Raw genomic sequence first — 18,729 nt, 5'->3', positions numbered from 1 at the left:
AAATCAGTGTCATTCGAAAACGTCATAGGTTATGGTAAATTCCAGAAACATAGCTTTTGTAAAGATGATTGGCCTTGGTGAGACACAATTGTATCTTTAGTGTAAATATATGTAGCCTAGGCTATATACCAATCCTTCTATCCTAGGCCTACTGATATGATTAATGAAGAGATGCTATTTGTATTTGAGGCATGATAGCATACGTAGCAAGATGTATGGTACGTGTGGTACGTTGAGCTGGAACCATTGGAGGATTCACTCGCTGCACGGCTGCAGAACACCGCCGGCGGTGAGTCATTTTTAACCAGCATGCATTGCGCATTGTCTCCCGAGAGCTGTTCGAGGAGAGGCGTGGTCACTTCACGCCGCATCAAGATTGACCTGGTTTAAATCCACACCCGAGCCAGCTCCGCATTCATTGAAAAGTGCATAGCCGACGCTCACAGTTTCTCCCGTGAAAATTCTACCCGAACAGTCTGACTATGGCTAACTACATTCATGTACCAGAGGGTGCGCCCACTGTGCCCAAATTAGATGTGACAGTAGACGAAAAAGATTACAGAACTGGGGCGCTGAAACTCATCAAGGAGCTGAGACCCAACTGGAAACCATCAGAGGTCAAAATGAAGGTAATATTGATAACCATTTTAAGTAGATTCTACCCCGATGTATAGGCATTGGCCATACATGAACTCCGGGGGTCGTCATATTCTGACGATTTGCTGCCAATTGGATGTTATATAAGGCCGAAACCAGACTCCGACGTTGCGCCTACTGCGAAGCGAAGCTGCGTCACCAGCGGCTGACAAGGTGGCGATCTTGCCGCCAAGGACTCATTTGCTCGCTAGGTCTCTAAGACCCGTTGCTATCGGATCAATGTTTCTAACAACCTCAAAGCCACCCCACCTTCTAGGACTCATTCACTCACCTGTGCCTGGATTAGCATGGTAACCGAATAGGCTTGTGTGTTAAGAGTGCAGTTTAATTTTGCCACCGTTTTTTCACCACTGATGACAAATATATAGGCTAGATCTGGTAATGGGTTTGTCCAGCGAATTACCGGCTGCCTTCCAAGATACGATTCATTGTCAGATAAGGAGTGCATTGTACTGCATATTAAAAGCACCTCTGTAACAATATCGCTTGTAATTTGCAGTTGCAGCTGCAGTCAGAATGGAATATTTCGCAACTTGTGGTAGCCTACACCTCGACCGTCACATGACAAGACTATTCACATAATTTTCGAGTTTCATTCTTATTCGAAGATTAATATTAGCCTTGAATTTCAGTGCTCAAATAATCGCAGTGGGTGCGGGTCAATCCTGGATTATTTTATGTGATTTGAGATGTATTGAGCCACTACTGTCACACAGTGATTCACGGTTTATCATTTTTAATAAGTCTAACTACAGTCCCAGTACTTTTTTGTGCGTTGACATGAAGTCTGAAAATGGGCTCGAACTCAGCCTAGGGCAGCCTTGAAATAATTCACAGAAAACATCACACAGTTGTTACAGGGAATATAACTTTATAGCTTCAGTTGGTGTTATACCAAGGAGGGGTGTATGGCCGATGGTATAGAGTGCGGTTACATAATAATGCAAATGTTAAAGATGTTCCTTAAACTGCCCCCCTCTTTGGTCCCTGAAAACGAATTTGTTACGTAAGAGATGGTGCCATGAATTTTTAATGCTGTCAGAAACCAGGACCAGTTCCTTAGGTTTTCCCTGAGCCTGTTTCATTTTCCTTTGACTCACCCAAGACATTCTGAACTAATATACCTCTTTTGTACACAATCAGTTCATTTACATGACTTGTAGCATTTCAGTCCTCTGAAATACTATTTAAGGTGAAGGCATGGAATTTGAATGGAGGTGGGTGGAAATTTGCATAGACGTTAGCTTTCAATGAGTTTTTTGTTTGTTTGTTTGTTTTGGCCAAAAGGGTTTCCCCCGGGGAATGCACACGTTTCTCCCTTCTCACCTTGGAGCAGGTTTGTATACCTGTCAACAGAGAGGAGCAGGTCCTACCAAAACACAGGGACCTGTGTGAGTTGGGACCCAATTCTTAAAAAGTTTGCAATACACTTCAGGCTACTTCAACTGAGACACTGACAGATTGATAAAGGTGCTAACACAGTCATGATGGTAATTCAAATGTTTATGGTATAAGGTTTGTGATATTTAGAATAGTTTATAACACATTTATAGGCTTCTGTTCCTATCTTATTGATGAACAGATGAGTGACTTCCTCCTGTAGCCTAAACACACACATAGGGGTGTGTCACACTCGTGTTACAGTAGTTTGGATAGTGAGAGGCCAGGAGAGTGTGTACGCGTGTGTGAGGGAGGGAGGAACGCATGGCATAGTGTGTGTGTGTGGTGAGTGGATATATATTGAATAGCGAGATTGTGTGGGTGGGTGTGGTAGGGGAGGGTGGTTGTTATGGAGAGACAGACAGAAGTGTGTGTGCTTGTGTGTGTGTGGCTTGGTGTGGATCAGTTTATCAGTGATGTTAAAAAAATTGTGTACTCAGCACATGCTGGCTGCTGGCCGACTCCCACAGAAAAATAAAATTCCGGACATTCCCGCTGTTTCCACTCAATCCCTGATAGTGCACATGATTAGGGCCGGAATTTCGGGCCTCCCAGAAATGTGGACGCTGTTTACCATTGGAAAACAATGCATCATGGTCTACGGGAGGGGGGGGGGGGCAATCACTGTCTGCCCCCCTTTTTGTCTGAGCCTAAATCTAACCACCAGGAGAAAACACTTCAGTCCCAGGGTTCTCGAAAAGATTACAATTAAAGGGGCACTATAGTGCAGGATAAGACAAAATGTGTCCCAGGATACAATTATTTAGCTCTTTTTGTTTGTATCAATTGCCATGCAGTTAGTCGTACGATTTTGAGTAACTAACTAACTTCGGGATTTGGGGCTTGCTGTCTCCTTAAATATGTAAAAATTAAGCTTTGCTGATTTGTATCAAGCCAGTGTCAGGTGATTTGAGTTTGAGCCAGTTTAGCACTGCAGAACTGGGGGGAAGGCAGGTCGCGATTGGGGAAGTAGTGGAGGGGACGGTCACTTTCCCCCCGTGAGGGGATATGGCGGGCTGTAAATATCGGCGTCATGGTAATTGGATCAGCGTCTGACTCAGGTACTGGCCGAGGCGTGAGCAAGTTTAGGGTGAGCTGATGGGCACGGCAGCTGAAGACCAGCTAAAGACCAAAGCAGCACAGCACAAATGTGTTAAAGAACCTGAGTTGTTTCACTTTATCTCTCTCTCTCTCTCTCTCTTTCTTCCAACTCCCCTTTGTTCCCTCTCTCTTTTGGTTCTCTTTTCCCCTTCTGTCTCTCCCTTCCCACTTTCTGTTTCTCTTACTTCTTTTCCTCTCTTTCACTCTTCCTTTCGCATACCCCTCTTCTCTCTCTCTCTTTCACTCTTTCTTTCGCATACCCCTCTTCTCTCTCTCTCTTTCACTCTTTCTTTCGCATCCCCCTCTTCTCTCTCTCTTTCGCATACCCCTCTTCTCTCTCTCTTTCACTCTTTCTTTCGCATACCCCTCTTCTGTCTCCCTTTCACTCTTCCTTTCGCATACCTCTCTTCTCTCTCTCTCTTTCACTCTTTCTTTCTCATACCCCTCTTCTCTCTCTCTCTCTTTCGCATACCCCTCTTCTCTCTCTCTCTTTCACTCTTTCTTTCGCATACCCCTCTTCTGTCTCCTTTTCACTCTTCCTTTCGCATACCCCTCTTGTCTTTCATTCTCGCACTCCCTGATCTCTCTCCATCCCCTTAAATAATTTGTTCTCCTCCCCTCTCCTGGTATACCCCCCCCCCCCCCGCTCTCTCTCTCTCTCTCTTTCCAGTCCTTCACCGATGGAATAACAAATAAGCTGATTGGCTGCTACATGGGCGGGGTGATGGAGGAAGTGGTTCTGGTGCGTATCTACGGACACAAGACAGAGTTGTTTGTGGACCGCGAGAATGAGGTGAAAAGCTTCCGGGTTCTACAGGCCCACCGCTGCGCTCCGCAACTGTACTGCACCTTTAACAACGGCCTCTGCTACGAGTTCCTACAGGGAACCGCACTAGAACCGGAACACATACGCAGTCCGGGGATATTCCGGTAAGTTAAAACACACACTTGGGCAAACACCCATGAAACACAAGCACACTGGAAGATTTGAAAATGGAAATACAAATACAATTGATTGTCACTCAAACTCCTTCAGTGTATCGTAATCTTCCCTTACACCATAAATCACCCTGTAATGTGTATTTAAGAGATCTTTTTGGGGTAGTTTTATTACTATGTATACATATGTAGTAGCCAGACCCTTATAAATGCAGTTTCCAGAACACATATAAGCCTAGGGCTATATGAATAAGCAGCCTGTAGTGAACACACCATGAACACGAGCACTAAGGGTATTTTGGAGGATGTCTTGGCGAGGCAAATGCTTGAAATCGGCTCAGTAACATAAAGTCGGCTTTCAAATGTGCATACGAATGTAATAGGCTGAAGTGTGCTGTATGTTTTAGTAGGCTTTAAAATATGCATACTGGAGATGAGACATTCTATCCAGCTGTGCAATTGTATCTAAAAAGGCAGCTTGCTTTACAGGAAATGACCTTTCACACAAATGGATTACACACTAGTTAGATCATTCTTTAATTATTTTTTCAAAAAAGAGGAAGGGCACTTTGAAGATAAAACTTTGAGAATGTTCTTAGGTATGACATTGTGAAACTGACCAACCAAAGCACAGGACCGCCCTGAGAAAAACCCTGTGTGATTCTTCTGATGATAGTGTATCAGTTTTCTCAGTGACATTAGTCCATTTCACACATACACAATTGTGGAGTCAGTCTTGTACTTGTACTCTCGTCACATACACACAGACACACACACACAGACACACACACATATAGTTCAGCCATGTTCAGGTAACAAACACACACACATACGCATGAATATGTAACCATGTTAAAACAATCACACTACAAGAGACACACAGTACTGAGACAGATGTTCTCAACTTTGAATGAACCCACTTAGACAAGTCATAGTGTTCTCTAGTTACTCAAAACATAGACACTATCAGACACACAGTATTTCCCCTCTGTGGACACCATCAGATGCCAAAGCCAACCGTTGTCCTCTCAAATTACAGTCCCAACTAGCCAGTAGCTTTCCGCCCACACACACACACACAACTTGACCAGTAGTTGGTTGTTTAGAGTTCTCTGAGAGATGAGTTGTGTATATATTGATTGATGGAGTGTCTAATGTGTCTGATGTCTCTGTGTCCTACTCAGGCTAATTGCGCCGCAGCTAGCTAAGTACCACGCTATCCATGCACACAATGGCTGGGTGCCACAGTCTGACCTCTGGTTCAAGATGGGCAAGTACTTCTCCCTGGTGCCGACCCACTTCAAGGATCCAGCCCAGAACCTGAGGTACGCACGTGGAGGGAGAAGGGTGGAGGGCAGCGCTCCCTCTCTTTCTGTCCGTCTGTCTGTCTTTCTTTATTGCTTTTTTTTAATCTTTCGTGTCTTGCGTTTGTTTTTTTAGTTTCAATTTAAATGTTTACTTTCTATTTTCATGTCTATCTGACTTCCTCTTCTACCTCTCTTACTGTACCACTGCATTATATCTACAAACAGTGACACATCAAGACATTCTGATTGTATCTGTCTTTATTTAGCTAAAGAGAAACAGACCACAGGCTTTTAAAGAATAGGAAGTGTAGCCTACACTGAGCTCCGGTGTGTTCCATTAGAGAAGCGGCGGTTCTAAAAGTTATTTTTATAACAATCTGACACCCGTGCTGTGTTTCTTTTTCACATTTTTTCTTGTTCCTTTTGAAGAAGATCTAACTTCCATTCCACACAAACTTCTGTCTCTCAGAGTCTTTTACGTAACCCCTGTTCTTGCATGTTTGCCCAAACATACCTCACCTAGGCTTACATAAGAGTACCATACATTCCTGTCTACTCAACCAAATGGACTCAACCATAGTCTCTCTTTTTACTGGAGTGTGTGTTTACGAGCCGTTTGCTCGAGGGAACATGTGATCCATTGTGCCAATGCTCTCCAGTAGCGCAACTGGTAGGACAAGCAACCACCACCATCGGCTCGATAGCCATATAGAGACGAAAATGTATATCTGCACGGTGTCTCTTAAGTAACAGCTAAATGTGTCTGCTTAGCATCTGATTTTTCCTTAAAAACATATCTTCATATCAGTAAAATATAGTAAACAATAACAAAAATTAAGCTTATAGTTCTAATTACCATATATTACAGTTTATTTATAAAACTGGTAAACATTTACAATATCTTTATATTTGTTTGAAATTACAAATACAAGTATAAATAATGTGTTTTTTACTTCAAAATATTATCAAAAATTGTAAATATATTCTTAGAATATCCTAGTGCTATGTAAGCCTATTACAATCCAATTATTTGAATGGACACAAATCAGTTACATATTTGCATTGTTGCCATATGGCAAGCATTACATTTTACCATTTTACAAAAGACATTATATATCTAAACTTGTTTTAAATCTAAACAAAAATAAAAAAAACTTTAAATAAATAAAACAAATAAAAGAAATACAATAAAATAAAAAAACACAAATAGTGTTTCATTTGTTTGCCTTCAGGTGGTGGTCTTCAAAGTGTCACGTCTGCAGAAAAGGGAAGTGCTAACAACATTTCCTGGTCATGCAACGTTAAAAGTTAAAGTCCCCCTTTTCACAGATAAATACTAAAGAATACGTTTTATGTTACTGCCTATTAGAAAAGCCCAGATAAATTATGTGGTAGAGGATAATGACTGTGCTGGAAAAAGATTGTGTACGAGTTGGAAGCACAGCACATAAGCAGTTTCCTTTTGCGTATAATTTTGGCTGGAAACTGCTGCTGTCCTTATATACCCTATTCTGGCCCTCATTGTGTTTACATTGAGGTCTGGAGGTCCGGCCGCTAAAACTCTAGCTGCGGAAAAAAAAACAGTGGTTGTGAACCACAGCTACCAGAAAAACATGTTCCCAATGCAGGGTCACCTCATCCAGAATGAGTCATGCATGTCAGTATACCTGCCCCGTCACCAGAATACCTCCACAAAAACATGTTCTGTGTGTTCTGATGATTACATCCTATCGGTGAAACAGGTGAAATGCATGCTTACAAAGAGTGCGCTTTTTAAATAGCCAGAATGAGGTGTATGTCAAAGTTGAACAATGCAATCAAAAATCCAACCACCACTGGTTGGATGTTTGGCAATATATTTTGTAGAAGGTGGGTAATAATCTGTGGCTTAGATTGTGGTTATGTAAATACCATGACAACCAGCATGCTAGTCCTCCAAAGTGGTCATGACGAGTCTCAAAGTCCAGGTGTGATATCATATGATTTGACTTGTGCGTGCTTGAGTGCGTGCTCGTGTGTGTGTGAGTATTTGCTTGCATAATGGCTGTAAACATTATTTGGATCTTGCCATGATTTAAAATCCTTACTTGATAATAATGTGTGTGTGTGTGTGTGCGCGTGTGTGTGTGTGTGTGTGTGTGTGTGTGCGCGTGCGTGCGTGCGTGCGTGCGTGTGTGTGTGTTTGTGTGTGTATCTGTGTGTGTTCCAGGTTGAGCCGTGAGGTGCCAAGCACGCTCTCCCTGCAGGAGGAGATGCTGTGGCTGAAACAGTCCCTCTCTGGGCTGGGCTCTCCTGTGGTCCTCTGCCACAACGATCTGCTCTGTAAGAACATCATCTACGGCCAGACTGGAGGTGAGTTCCCCACCCCCTGCCCCCTTCCACATACTTCAGCACCCTCCCACTCCCACCCCCATCCTAGTACCCCCTCCTCTGCCTGTGCCCGTGCACCTGGCCTTTCAGGTAGGCTCAGCTTCTTATGAGTATGCCAGCCAATCACAGCTTGAGTGTGAACAGCCTCCTCCCTGTCCAGCCAATCACAGGGCCTCCTTAAGAGGGAGGTTTTCCGAGTGTTATGTTTTCGGGGAAGGGTTTTGAGGGTGTGGGGGGAAAGGTAAAGACTGCACTGTGTGTTGGAATGTTGAAAACAGTCACTGCTACATGTAATGAATGCAGGAGGGGTGTGTGCGCGTGTGTGTGTGTATGTGTGTTTTCATGTCGATGCTGTCATAGTGATTTTCTTTACTATGATGATTTTATTTGCACTTCATGTTTCTGTTGGGAATGCCTTCATTAGTACTCATTAACACAAACCGTCGGATGATGTGTGTATGTGAGGCTGAGAAACAGACTCAGGGTCCCTATCAGAGGTCCAAGTCAGACGGGGGGCAGGGGCTCTGTTGGGGTGGAGGGTGGGGCGGTTGGAGGCAATAGGTTTGGGATTTGGGGTGGGGGGGGGGGTCTAATCTCACAGCTCCTTGATTCTCTCTCCTAGGGGGTGTGTCAGCAGCCCAAGCCTGGGGGAGCACACAGGGACCCCACGCCATCGTTTGCGGCCCCCCCACTGCTCAAAATCCACAGTAGAACCGCAGAATGTAGAACGTTCTCCAGTGCAGAAGGTCACAAGAGAGACAACCACAGTCTAGTGCTCAGGAGAACTTACTGTATGAGAACCACAATCTCACAAGAGCCACAGAGAGAGACAGACAGAGAGAGAGCGAGCGAGAGAGAGAGAGAGAGCCACTTCCTCTGTGAAACATTTGAAACCCACAAAGCCCCTTCAGTCAGAGAAAAAAAGTAGGAGGGGGGAGGTGCTTCTGTTTCTTTATAAACTGGAAGAAGAAAGAAAAAAAAACAACTGAAGCCTTTCCTCCCCCTCGCTAAAGAATGTAGACGGCAACAGCATTTCTGTTTCTGTGGCTCAGGCATTTCCTGAGAAAAAGCTCATCATCAATATCTCTGCCCGCTCAAATTACAGGCCTATACTTTTAATCTGCCACACAGTCAAAACAAACCAAGAGAAACCAAAACAAACCAAACCACGCGACGCAGAGCAGAATAATAACACACTTCCACAGACAGAACCGAAAGCTAAGGCCATCTTACCACTGACAACACACAGGAAACCACCAAGGCTACCATTTGCATAGTGGCAGCTGCGACTCAATCTGATTGGGTGCTGCACCGACCAATAGGAAAGCCCGGTTTCAGTAGGTGTGCAACAGCAGGAGGAGAAGGAAGGGAAAAAAAAGAAAGAGAAAAAACTAAACTGGGGAATTGTTTTGTGGCCGTGAAAATGGAGGTGGATAGAGGAAAAGAGAGGCGGAGAGGGCTGGAGTGGGTTGGGAGGGGAGGGGGGTTCTGTACAGTGAAGGCTGTGTGTGTTCTGTGACAGATATAAGTGTGTTGCCCCCAAAATGGTCTCCGTCTGCTGCACAGGGGTATAGCCACTGGCTGGAGGTGTTCAGTGGTGTTCCGCTAGGACCACTCCGGGCCCGGTAACGACCTCATGTGTCTCTCTCTGTAGACCCAAACACACTCTTAACCAGGCAAACACACACATACACACACACACAGACATTCTCATAGACACACATATGTTTACTGTAAACCATAAAACTGTTCACTCATTCAACAACACACTAAAAACTCCACTGGGAAAGTTAGACATGTACATTGTCAATCAATTGTTTAATAGCTTCTGGGTAATAACAATGGAGAAACTAATTCGAAAATAAGCTGTGAAATTTGGCCAAACATGTTAAAAGTTGATTCAGGTGACAGGAGTAAGGCTTTGTATTGTGACATCATCTCAGGCCACATCTCAGGAATGTGCACGTGATCCGCTTTCCACTGTTAGTTTCTTGCCTCTAGAGAGCACTGTTGGCTCAAGTCTTTTTTTTCCTCTGTCATTCTGCATGGTGTTCTTATTTATTAATAAAACCTCGCATCCTCAGCTCTTTTTATGTTGCCTCCTTGTCTCTGCATATCAGCAGTAGGACACCTTTACCTCATGTCAACACTCTAACCATTTCTTCCAGTGAAGATTTCATTTTGTTTCTCTCTTCCCTCATCTGCCGTCACCACCCCTGTGGCCGGAATGTGTGTGTGTGTGTGTGTGTGTGTGTGTGTGTGTGTGTGTGTGTGTGTGTGTGAGAGAGAGAACGAGAGAGACAGAGAGAGACTGTCTGTGGCGTACCATCTGTGGCCATAGAGTGGTCTTTTGGAAAAAGTTGATGAACTCGCATTTTCTCACTCAAACTTCATTTTCTCTCTTTCTCTCTCTCTCTCTCTCTCTCTGCCTCCTTTTTCTCTTTCTTTCTCTGCATTCTAAAGTTTGGGTATTCTATCCCCTGACCAACTCATGACAACAGTTGTCATAGTTCTTCAACCCCTTGTTGCTTAGATACAGAACACATGCCCTTTCCAACTACAACACATGCAGCAAAACACTTCCATGTTTGTATTGCAGAGTTCGCCAACTTCTTCCAAACAGACTCTTCTGGTCTAACATGCCGGCATCGGCGCCAGCATGTTTGCGCCCGTATGTCTGTGTGTGTGTGTGTGTGTGTGTGTGTGTGTGTGTGTGTGTGTGTGAAATGCCACTCTAACTGCATCTGTCTCCTCTTTCCAGCATGCAAACCCTTACTCCTTACTACATAAAAAGGTCTCTCTCACCCACACGGAGCTCACAGTCCGTCTAGTCCCTGTGTCTAGCTGACACGATTGCTAGAGCTCTCTCATGTACACATTTTGCCAAGACAGACCAATGTGGACGAGACGCCAGTGCCTCTCTTTAAACAGTGGCCTCTTTTCACAGGCAACGTGAAGTTCATTGACTACGAGTATGCAGGCTACAACTACCAGGCCTATGACATCGGAAACCACTTCAACGAATTTGCAGGTAACGCACCCACTCTTGAAAGTAGGGATGGGTATCGCCACCTACCCCTTGATACGATACATATTATTGTACACAGGTGATGATTCAATCCACTATTACAACAGTATCTGAATAGCACTCCTGAAAGTAATTAATTACTTCAAATATGTGTAGAAATAAGTAACAGGCCCTGTTACTGCCATCTGCAGGCAATGAGTTGATACTGCAATTCATGCTAACAGTATTGAGAATACTGTGTGGAAAACACATACGTAAATAATTCTATACCAAAACAAGACATGAAGGTTTAAATACAGTATTGTGAAAAATAGCATTTATACATTGTCATATTAAATACTGAAATCTAATACTGAAATGCAATAACCCCTGAGTCTAAACTGATTCCCAGTTGAAATTAAAGCAAAAAGTTTGAGGGCAGAATTCACAGGCATGTGGTTGGAATTTTCATTTGAAATTCAGACACAGAAGACCTTGTAATTGTTGAGCTTTCATTTGATACATAAAGCCAAAATGGAATTTATGAAAAGGCATGGCCAATTACTTTCACTGGGTATTCAATTGAAATGCAGGAGTGAGAGACTATCGTTCATTATAGCGTTAGTCAATACATACATGTGTTAGTATATACCTAAAATACCTGTCTATAATGCATGGATTTGTCTTTAAGAAAAAAATAAACATTTTGGCCCTTACCTCACTGGGAGGATTAATGGGGCAGGACTAAATCACCTGCTGCTTTCATTGGTGGGTTTGCTGTGTGACTGACAGGTCTGAGTGACGTGGACTACAGCCTGTACCCTGAGCGGGCTCTGCAGCTCGAGTGGCTCAAGATCTACCTGGAGGCCTTCAAGGAGCACAAGGGTCAGCCCAGACACGTGTCAGACACGGAGGTTGAGGTGCTCTATGTGCAGGTCAACCGCTTCGCCCTGGTGAGTACACACACACACACACACACACAGAGCCCAGTTTCAAAGTAAACAATGCTCTTGACTGAACTGATCATGCTTTCCCTCCAGGTAAAAATAAAAAGCCTTTGTTGTGCAGTCATAAAATAGTAAATAATTAACCTTCCTTGCAGTGGTCTGAGAGTCAGGTCACCTTTGTGATGCCTAGATGAATTACACTGTCAGAGTTAAGGAGAGAACAAAGTAGTGGAAAAGGGGCTGAAATAAAACTGGCCTGGATAAATTCTTCAGTGACCAAATGATGTCCTGCCTCTAACACAGTTATCATCTTTTTTACATCAAACGGCCCCTACAAAACTCAATATTTGCTCAATAGTATCACACATATGCACATGCCATCCTCGCTCCAATACCATATTATGAGGGTACCTGGTGATGCCATGGAGCTGATTGTGAAGGGAAAATGTGACAGTGGGGGAAGGCTAGTGTAACCATGTTTATAATGTCCACACAGAAATACTGCTGAAGTGACACTGGGGAGTGGGCAGTATTATTAACCCCCCGCTATAGTGAAGGTTTTACGGTTTGCTCAGCCAAGGAAGCCAGCCATGTCAAATCACCCTGCCCCCGCTAATAGCTGACCTGTTGCGGGAAACATTAGCTCCTGAGTCTGGTTACCATGGTGATGTCTTTATAGAGGGAAACATGTGTGGTACTACAGAAAGGCTGGTGTATGAGGTCATGCTTAGCAATTACCTCCAGTAACTTCTTTTTACATAGAAAAAAACGATACAATTATTTGCCTGTAGTGAAAGATGGAGATGAAATTCTGGCTGTTATTCAGGCGATTTGTACAAAAAAATACTAAAGCCGTAATGAAGAGAAATAAAACTGTGACTGATTACCAAACAAAAGTCCTATCCGTGATGTCTGCATGGCAGGAGGAAATTTTACCAAAGTCTTGATAGATGACAAAGGGAACACGCCTAAATAACTTCATGTTTAATTTATAATTTAACAAAGAATCATTTGCAGACTTACTTTTCTGAAGAGCAACTCGGGCTAAGATTCTAGGAGACTAACATACAGATACGAGAGGACGTGAGTTAGAAACAGAGAGACATGTTTTACATTTCCTGAGGAAGTGAGAGATGCCCCTCATGTTTAAGAGCAGTGCTTGCCTTTACTTCCACATGGCCAGAGCCCTGATGAAGACTGCTAGTCTGTTTACAGGCCCATTCAATAGAAGTATAAAAAGTATGAAAATACAAAAGATAATGCATGTAGATTATTAAAAAAAGACATATGACATTTCCATATCTGAACTGTTTTGGAAAAACACAAAAAACACTGCCAGTTTTTGGGCATTGTACACAAAATATCTGACTTAGCAGGCAATTCTCCTAAAAACACCAGGCTGCTCTAATCAGCACTGTCTAAAATAGACAGCATTCTTCTCATATGAACACCACTGAAGTCAGAACTACAGATACAGCCTTTCTTTACAAAGTCACCGTGAAGGTCACTTCCTCAGGTGTTCATGAATGTGCAGGAAGTTCTTAATTATGTCTAGGTGTGTATGAGAGTGGGATTCCTCTTTGATCTTCCAATAATTAAATCTATGCTCTTTCAAGTTGAGGAGACGAGATTGATCTCGCAAACAAGAAAACGTCATTAAAATGTTAAAATTGTCTTCTGTCAAGTATTGACCTGTTCAAAAATAAATAGGAAAAAACAGCCTGTCCATGCAATTAACAGGACTGAATGAGTCAGCCATTGTTTGGACACTTTAAATTCCCCAATTTGTCGCATTCCATGAAGGAAAGACGTTGTCAGCGAGATGGCCTCACCAACAGAAAGAAACGATAGACTGAGTATAGGAGAAAAGTCAACCCCTCATTCCTCCCCTCCACTCACGTTATTTGCCCTTGACTAGAAAGGAAACGTAGGACAAAATGTTTAACTCCTTAGTCGAGATTCTCAGCATTGTTCTTCTCTGAAGAGCACCAAGGCCTCTTCCTTTAATTGGAAATGTAATAACATTCACACTTGACTTCTTTGCCAAGCTGGGTTAGAAGTAATTGATTAATACCATTTTTATGTGCTCATAATTGGAGTTCCGTGAGGAAAAGATATAGTCCTCACTTTATTAAAGGTCATTATTCACTCTGTGGTATTTAAAGCGTTCTTTCTTTCTTATTTTCCGCAAGGCTTGTGTGTTGACTCGAGACTGAGAGAAATAAATCGAATGCACACTGTAGTGCCTCCTGACTTTACGGGTTGGAGACCGCTCAACATTTTCTTGGAAAGTGCACAATAGCTTGGCTGTTTGGGAACATAGCGGGGTTTTGTTGATAAAACACTTGCTCTTCCATTTAAAGACGTGTTTGGGGAAGTGGAGTTCTCTGGCTCGCAGAACCTGCCTGTTGTTCTGCATCAGAGGAAAGAGCGAGAGGGCAGGAGGAGAAAGAGTGAGGGAAATAATGAGAGAAAGAGCCTCGTCATCGTTATTTAATGTGAAGTCCTTGGAGGGGAAATGAGAACCGGAGACCCCGACCTGACATTCTACATGTTTGTGTGAGTGGAAAGGATTCTGGGTCTTTTGTTAAACGTGTTCCACATTCTACAAGTTATCAGAGCCTCCTAAAGGCAGTGACCCAAACAGCAAACAAACAAACACTGTGGACAAACAAACGTGGCTCAGTATAGTCTTAAAGAAAGTACTCAGTACTCTTTCACTTTTTGTTTCTCTCTGTCTCTTATTCTAAACAAGACATTACAGTAGACAAACTACTGTGCACACAGAACTACGTCCTTGAAAATGTTGTTTTTCTCTAATAATACTAGTACGCCTGCATATCATAATTCTAATCATCATTGTAGTAGGAGTAGTCAGGTGAATAGTATGTAAATACAAAGTACATGATAGGGAAGAATTACACCAAACAGGTGGTATGTGGTCAACTTCAATGGTATGGTGGGAAGTACTTTGAACACTATGTGAAAAAGGGACAATGACAGGAAGAAGGGATTATGGAAAGACAGAAGAGGGCAATAAAACGAGAGTGAGATAGCTCAGAGGGGGGAGGGGGGGGGGGTTTGTAACATCTCAGGGCCACAGCATGAACAACCTTGCTCAGCTATTGTTAGCCCAACGTTAATGTGATGCGTTTTTTTTAAGGTTGTCGTATATGTCGATTACCATACTATGGATAAGTATTGACAACCCTAGTAAAAAAGGGAGCAAAAACTAAATATGCCAACATAGACAGGAAACAAAATGACTGGAAGTAGAGATTATCTAGGCAAGGCAGCGGAGTGTTATAACAAGAGAGAATGATCAGAGGGTTAGAGGGCCTGCTTTCGTAAAACATAACTGCTATGGTATAAACAAGCTCTCTTTAGTGTAGGTAAATGTTTCCAGTTCTCCTTTTAGCTTGCTTAATGTTGATGATCATATATGTTATGGATAGATACAATGGGGAAAATAAGTATTTGAACCCCTGCCGATTTCGCAAGTTTGGCCACTTGCAAATAAATGTGTGATCTATAATTGTAATGGTAGGTGTATTTTAACAGTGAGAAATAGAATATCAACAAACAAATCCAGAAAACTGCATTTTATAACATTTATTACTTTATTTGTATTTGATGCAGAAAATAAGTATTTGAACCCCCAAGCAAACAGCAAGAATTCTGGCTCCCAATGACCAGTTATGTGCCCAAGAAGCACACAGATTAGTCCTCATTAGGCCTAACAAGGTACACCTGATCTCAACTGGTGACGTGTATAAAAGAAACCTGTCCAAAGAATCATACTTCACACCTTCAACCTCACCACCATGGGCAAGACCAAAGAGTTGACCAAGGACGTCAGAGATAAGATTGTAGACCTGCACAAGGCTGGAATGGGTTACAAGCAGCTTGGTGTGAAGCAGACAACTATTGGTGCGATTATTCGTAAATAGAAGCAACACCAAACAACTGTCCATCGCTCTAGGTCTGGGACTCCATGCAAGATATCCCCTTGTGCGGTATCGGTGATCATCCGAAAGGTGCAGAATAACCCCAGAACTACACAGGGGGAGCTTGTGAATGATCTCAAGGCAGCTGGGACCACAGTCACCAAGAAAACCATTGGCAACACACTACGCCGTTATGGTTTGAAGTACTGCAGAACTCGCAAGGTCCCCCTGCTCAAGTAAGCACATGTACAGGGCCGTCTGAAGTTTGCCAATGAACACTTGAATGATTCTAAGGAGGATTGGGAGACAGGATGTGGTCAGATGAGACCTAAGTCAAGCTCTTTGGCATCAACTCGACTTGCCGCGTTTGGAGGGGGAAGAATGCTGAATATGACACCATCCCCACCTTCAAGTATAGAGGTGGAAACATTATGCTTTGGGGCTGTTTCTCTGCCAAGGGTACAGGTCGACTCCACTGCATCGAGGGGACTATAGATGGGGCCATCTAATATGGAATATTGGGCTTGAACCTCATTCCCTCATTCCCTCCCATTGAAAACGCAACCTTAAGGATTTGGAGAGGATCTGCAAAGAGGAGTGGACCAAAATCCCTCCTGAGATGTGTGTAAACCTGGTGACCAACTACAAGAAAAGTCTGACGTCTGTGCTTGCCAACAAGGGATATTCCACCAAGTACTAAGTCATGTTTTGCTAGGGGTTCAAATACTTATTTTCTGCATCAAATGCAAATTAAGTCATAAATGTTATAAAAGGCAGTTTTCTGGATTTTTTTGTTGATATTCTGTTTCTCACTGTTAAAATACACCTACTATTACAATTATCACACATTTCTTTGCAAGTGGCCAAACTTGCGAAATCAGCAGGGGTTCAAATACTTCTTTTCTCCACTGTATGTAATATGGACAGTATAAACAAGCTCTCTATGTTATCCTTATATTTAAACAATGTTTAGTATATGTAAATGTCTCCAGTACTCCGTTTATCTTGCCATCTGTCGGTTAGTATGTCTTGGATAAGTACGGACAGCCCTAGCTCATTATTATCTCTCTTCTGTCTCTGTCCTGTAGGCGTCTCATTTCTTCTGGGGACTGTGGGCTCTTATTCAAGCTCAGTACTCAACCATTGACTTCGACTTCCTGGGGTGAGTGTCAGTCAGCAACTTCCATCACATTATCACTTCAGCACCAAGACGTATTTTTATTCAAGTTCAGTAATCGTTCTAGTGATAGTGCTAATCTCTCTCTATCTCTCTCTCTCTCTCTCTCTCTCTCTCTCTTCCACCTCAGATATGCAGTTCTTCGCTTCAATCAGTACTTCAAGATGAAGCCAGAAGTGATGGCCCTGAACTTTCCAGAATAACTCCGCAGGCTCCCAGAGTGCTGTGCCCTCTGAAGAACATCTCCCCCTAGTGGACTCCATGGCCAACTGCATCATAGCCCTTCCACTGGTCTCAACACACCTAATTCATAAGCTGCAGCAAACCTAGACAAAAAAAAACAGACACAACCAACTATTGGAAGTAATGTAATGGGTAAATGTTTACACCTTAATAATGGTCTCCAATTGCACTGGCTCCCATAGACACACACCAGACATTTCTCAGATAACACACTGTACAGACTGGACCCCTTACAACCTCCACACGGAACCGTCACACCTGCTGTGAAGGAGTAACTAGCACACCTCCCATAAGAGGAGCACAGAGAGGACCGATCCCAAAACCCCAAACGGACCTCACTAAGGCCTTCTATTCCGGGTTCTGTCACGCCCCAAGCCGGGTCGCCTGGCACAGAACCAACACCAAATACACTGTCCCGGACCACCTTACCCAGCCAAACTAACTGGACCAAATGGATATCCCCCCCATGGGAAACTGCTTCACCTGTTACTCACCTGTTTGTCTGACTGCTCCTCATAAGGCCTTCTCTAGTCCTGTGTAGCCCCCTATACTGATGATTACAGATGTTATATATCAAGACTTGGGGCATGGGGCCAATGGCCACTAGTTCTGTGAGTTTTGTGGGCGAATTCCATGGTAGTTCTGTTTGTTTACACATGTTTTTCGGGAAAGGATAGGCATCCAGCAGTGTTAGAGGTGTGTGTCGAAGTGATGGTGTGTGTGTGTGTGTGTGTGTGTGTGTGTGTGTGTGTGTGTGTGTGTGTGTGTGTGTGTGTGTGTGTGTGTGTGTGTGTGTGTGTGTGTGTGGACAGGAGAGATAAGGCCGCAGTGGTTTTTGCCTCACAGAAAGACAAAAAGATTTGGGAACGCTATGGTTGTCTGTTACTGCAGTGATTGGAAATGTTTGTCTGTCGTGGGTGCGGTTGTATGTATGTTTTTTCTTTCTGGGTTGTGCGTTTAAATGCAGTCAAGGTGTCGAACATTAATCAGGGACCAATGGCTTGCGGAAGAGATTATTTCTCTTTTTCTTTTAAAGAAGGGTCTTTTTGACATTTCCTAATGATGTCAATGGCCCGATGAGTCACTGTGATACGTAGAAACCGAATGGTTTGGTTGTTTTAGCCACCTTTTTCATCCTCCCTACCCCCTTTCCTTTCCCTTTCTCCCTGTAACACGGTGCTGGGATAAAAAGTTACTATACTTCTACAGAAAGAAAAGCTTTCTAAGAAATATCTAGAGTCTGGTGGGGATCACACTGACCAGTGGTAGTAGCGCTAAAAGCGGCGAATTTTCTATTTTTCACTATGGTTCGGTTTCTTGGTTAGTTGGTTGGTTTGTTAGCAGGATTACGCAAAACATACAGGCCCGATTTTCATGAATCCTGATGGAAAGGTGTAACCTGGGCCAACGAAGAATCCATTACATTTTGCAGCACTTCTGACTCATGGGTGAAATTAGTTTAGCTTTCGCGAACGTTGCGTAATACGCCATTAGTTGCGCTTTCCCAAATGTTGCAATATGTGGCTGACCTGAATGTAGTTTCCAGTGTGATCCCCGGCTTAGTCTGAACCCTCTTTGCAGTGGGGTCTGGCCC

At 43.3% G+C, this 18,729-nt stretch overlaps 1 protein-coding gene across 1 annotated transcript; it reads left to right on the top strand.

Moving 5' to 3' along the window:
- The first annotated feature begins 337 nt into the window (after window positions 1-337).
- On the top strand, window positions 338-17,986 carry etnk1 (ethanolamine kinase 1). The gene is made up of 8 exons (XM_012824501.3): window positions 338-629; window positions 3,869-4,128; window positions 5,322-5,462; window positions 7,654-7,796; window positions 10,762-10,845; window positions 11,614-11,774; window positions 16,804-16,877; window positions 17,023-17,986. Exons 1-8 carry the CDS (start codon window positions 483-485, stop codon window positions 17,093-17,095), a joined length of 1,083 nt encoding a protein of 360 aa, XP_012679955.2. The 5' UTR covers window positions 338-482; the 3' UTR covers window positions 17,096-17,986.
- The last annotated feature ends 743 nt before the right edge of the window (window positions 17,987-18,729 follow it).

The sequence above is a fragment of the Clupea harengus genome, chromosome 16 (genome assembly GCF_900700415.2).
Source record: "Clupea harengus chromosome 16, Ch_v2.0.2, whole genome shotgun sequence".
NCBI classification, from domain to species: Eukaryota; Metazoa; Chordata; class Actinopteri; order Clupeiformes; family Clupeidae; genus Clupea; species Clupea harengus.
The sequence above is the reverse complement of the archived record's forward strand: the minus strand, read 5'-3'. Positions and strand labels throughout refer to the sequence as shown.

Bases quoted from the DNA above. Each gene is read 5' to 3' on its own strand.
- etnk1 (XM_012824501.3), top strand. From the start codon at position 483: ATGGCTAACTACATTCATGTACCAGAGGGTGCGCCCACTGTGCCCAAA. The intron at 4,129-5,321 runs GTAAGTTAAAAC...TGTCCTACTCAG, and splicing joins CGCAGTCCGGGGATATTCCG to GCTAATTGCGCCGCAGCTAG. The intron at 5,463-7,653 runs GTACGCACGTGG...TGTGTGTTCCAG, and splicing joins GATCCAGCCCAGAACCTGAG to GTTGAGCCGTGAGGTGCCAA.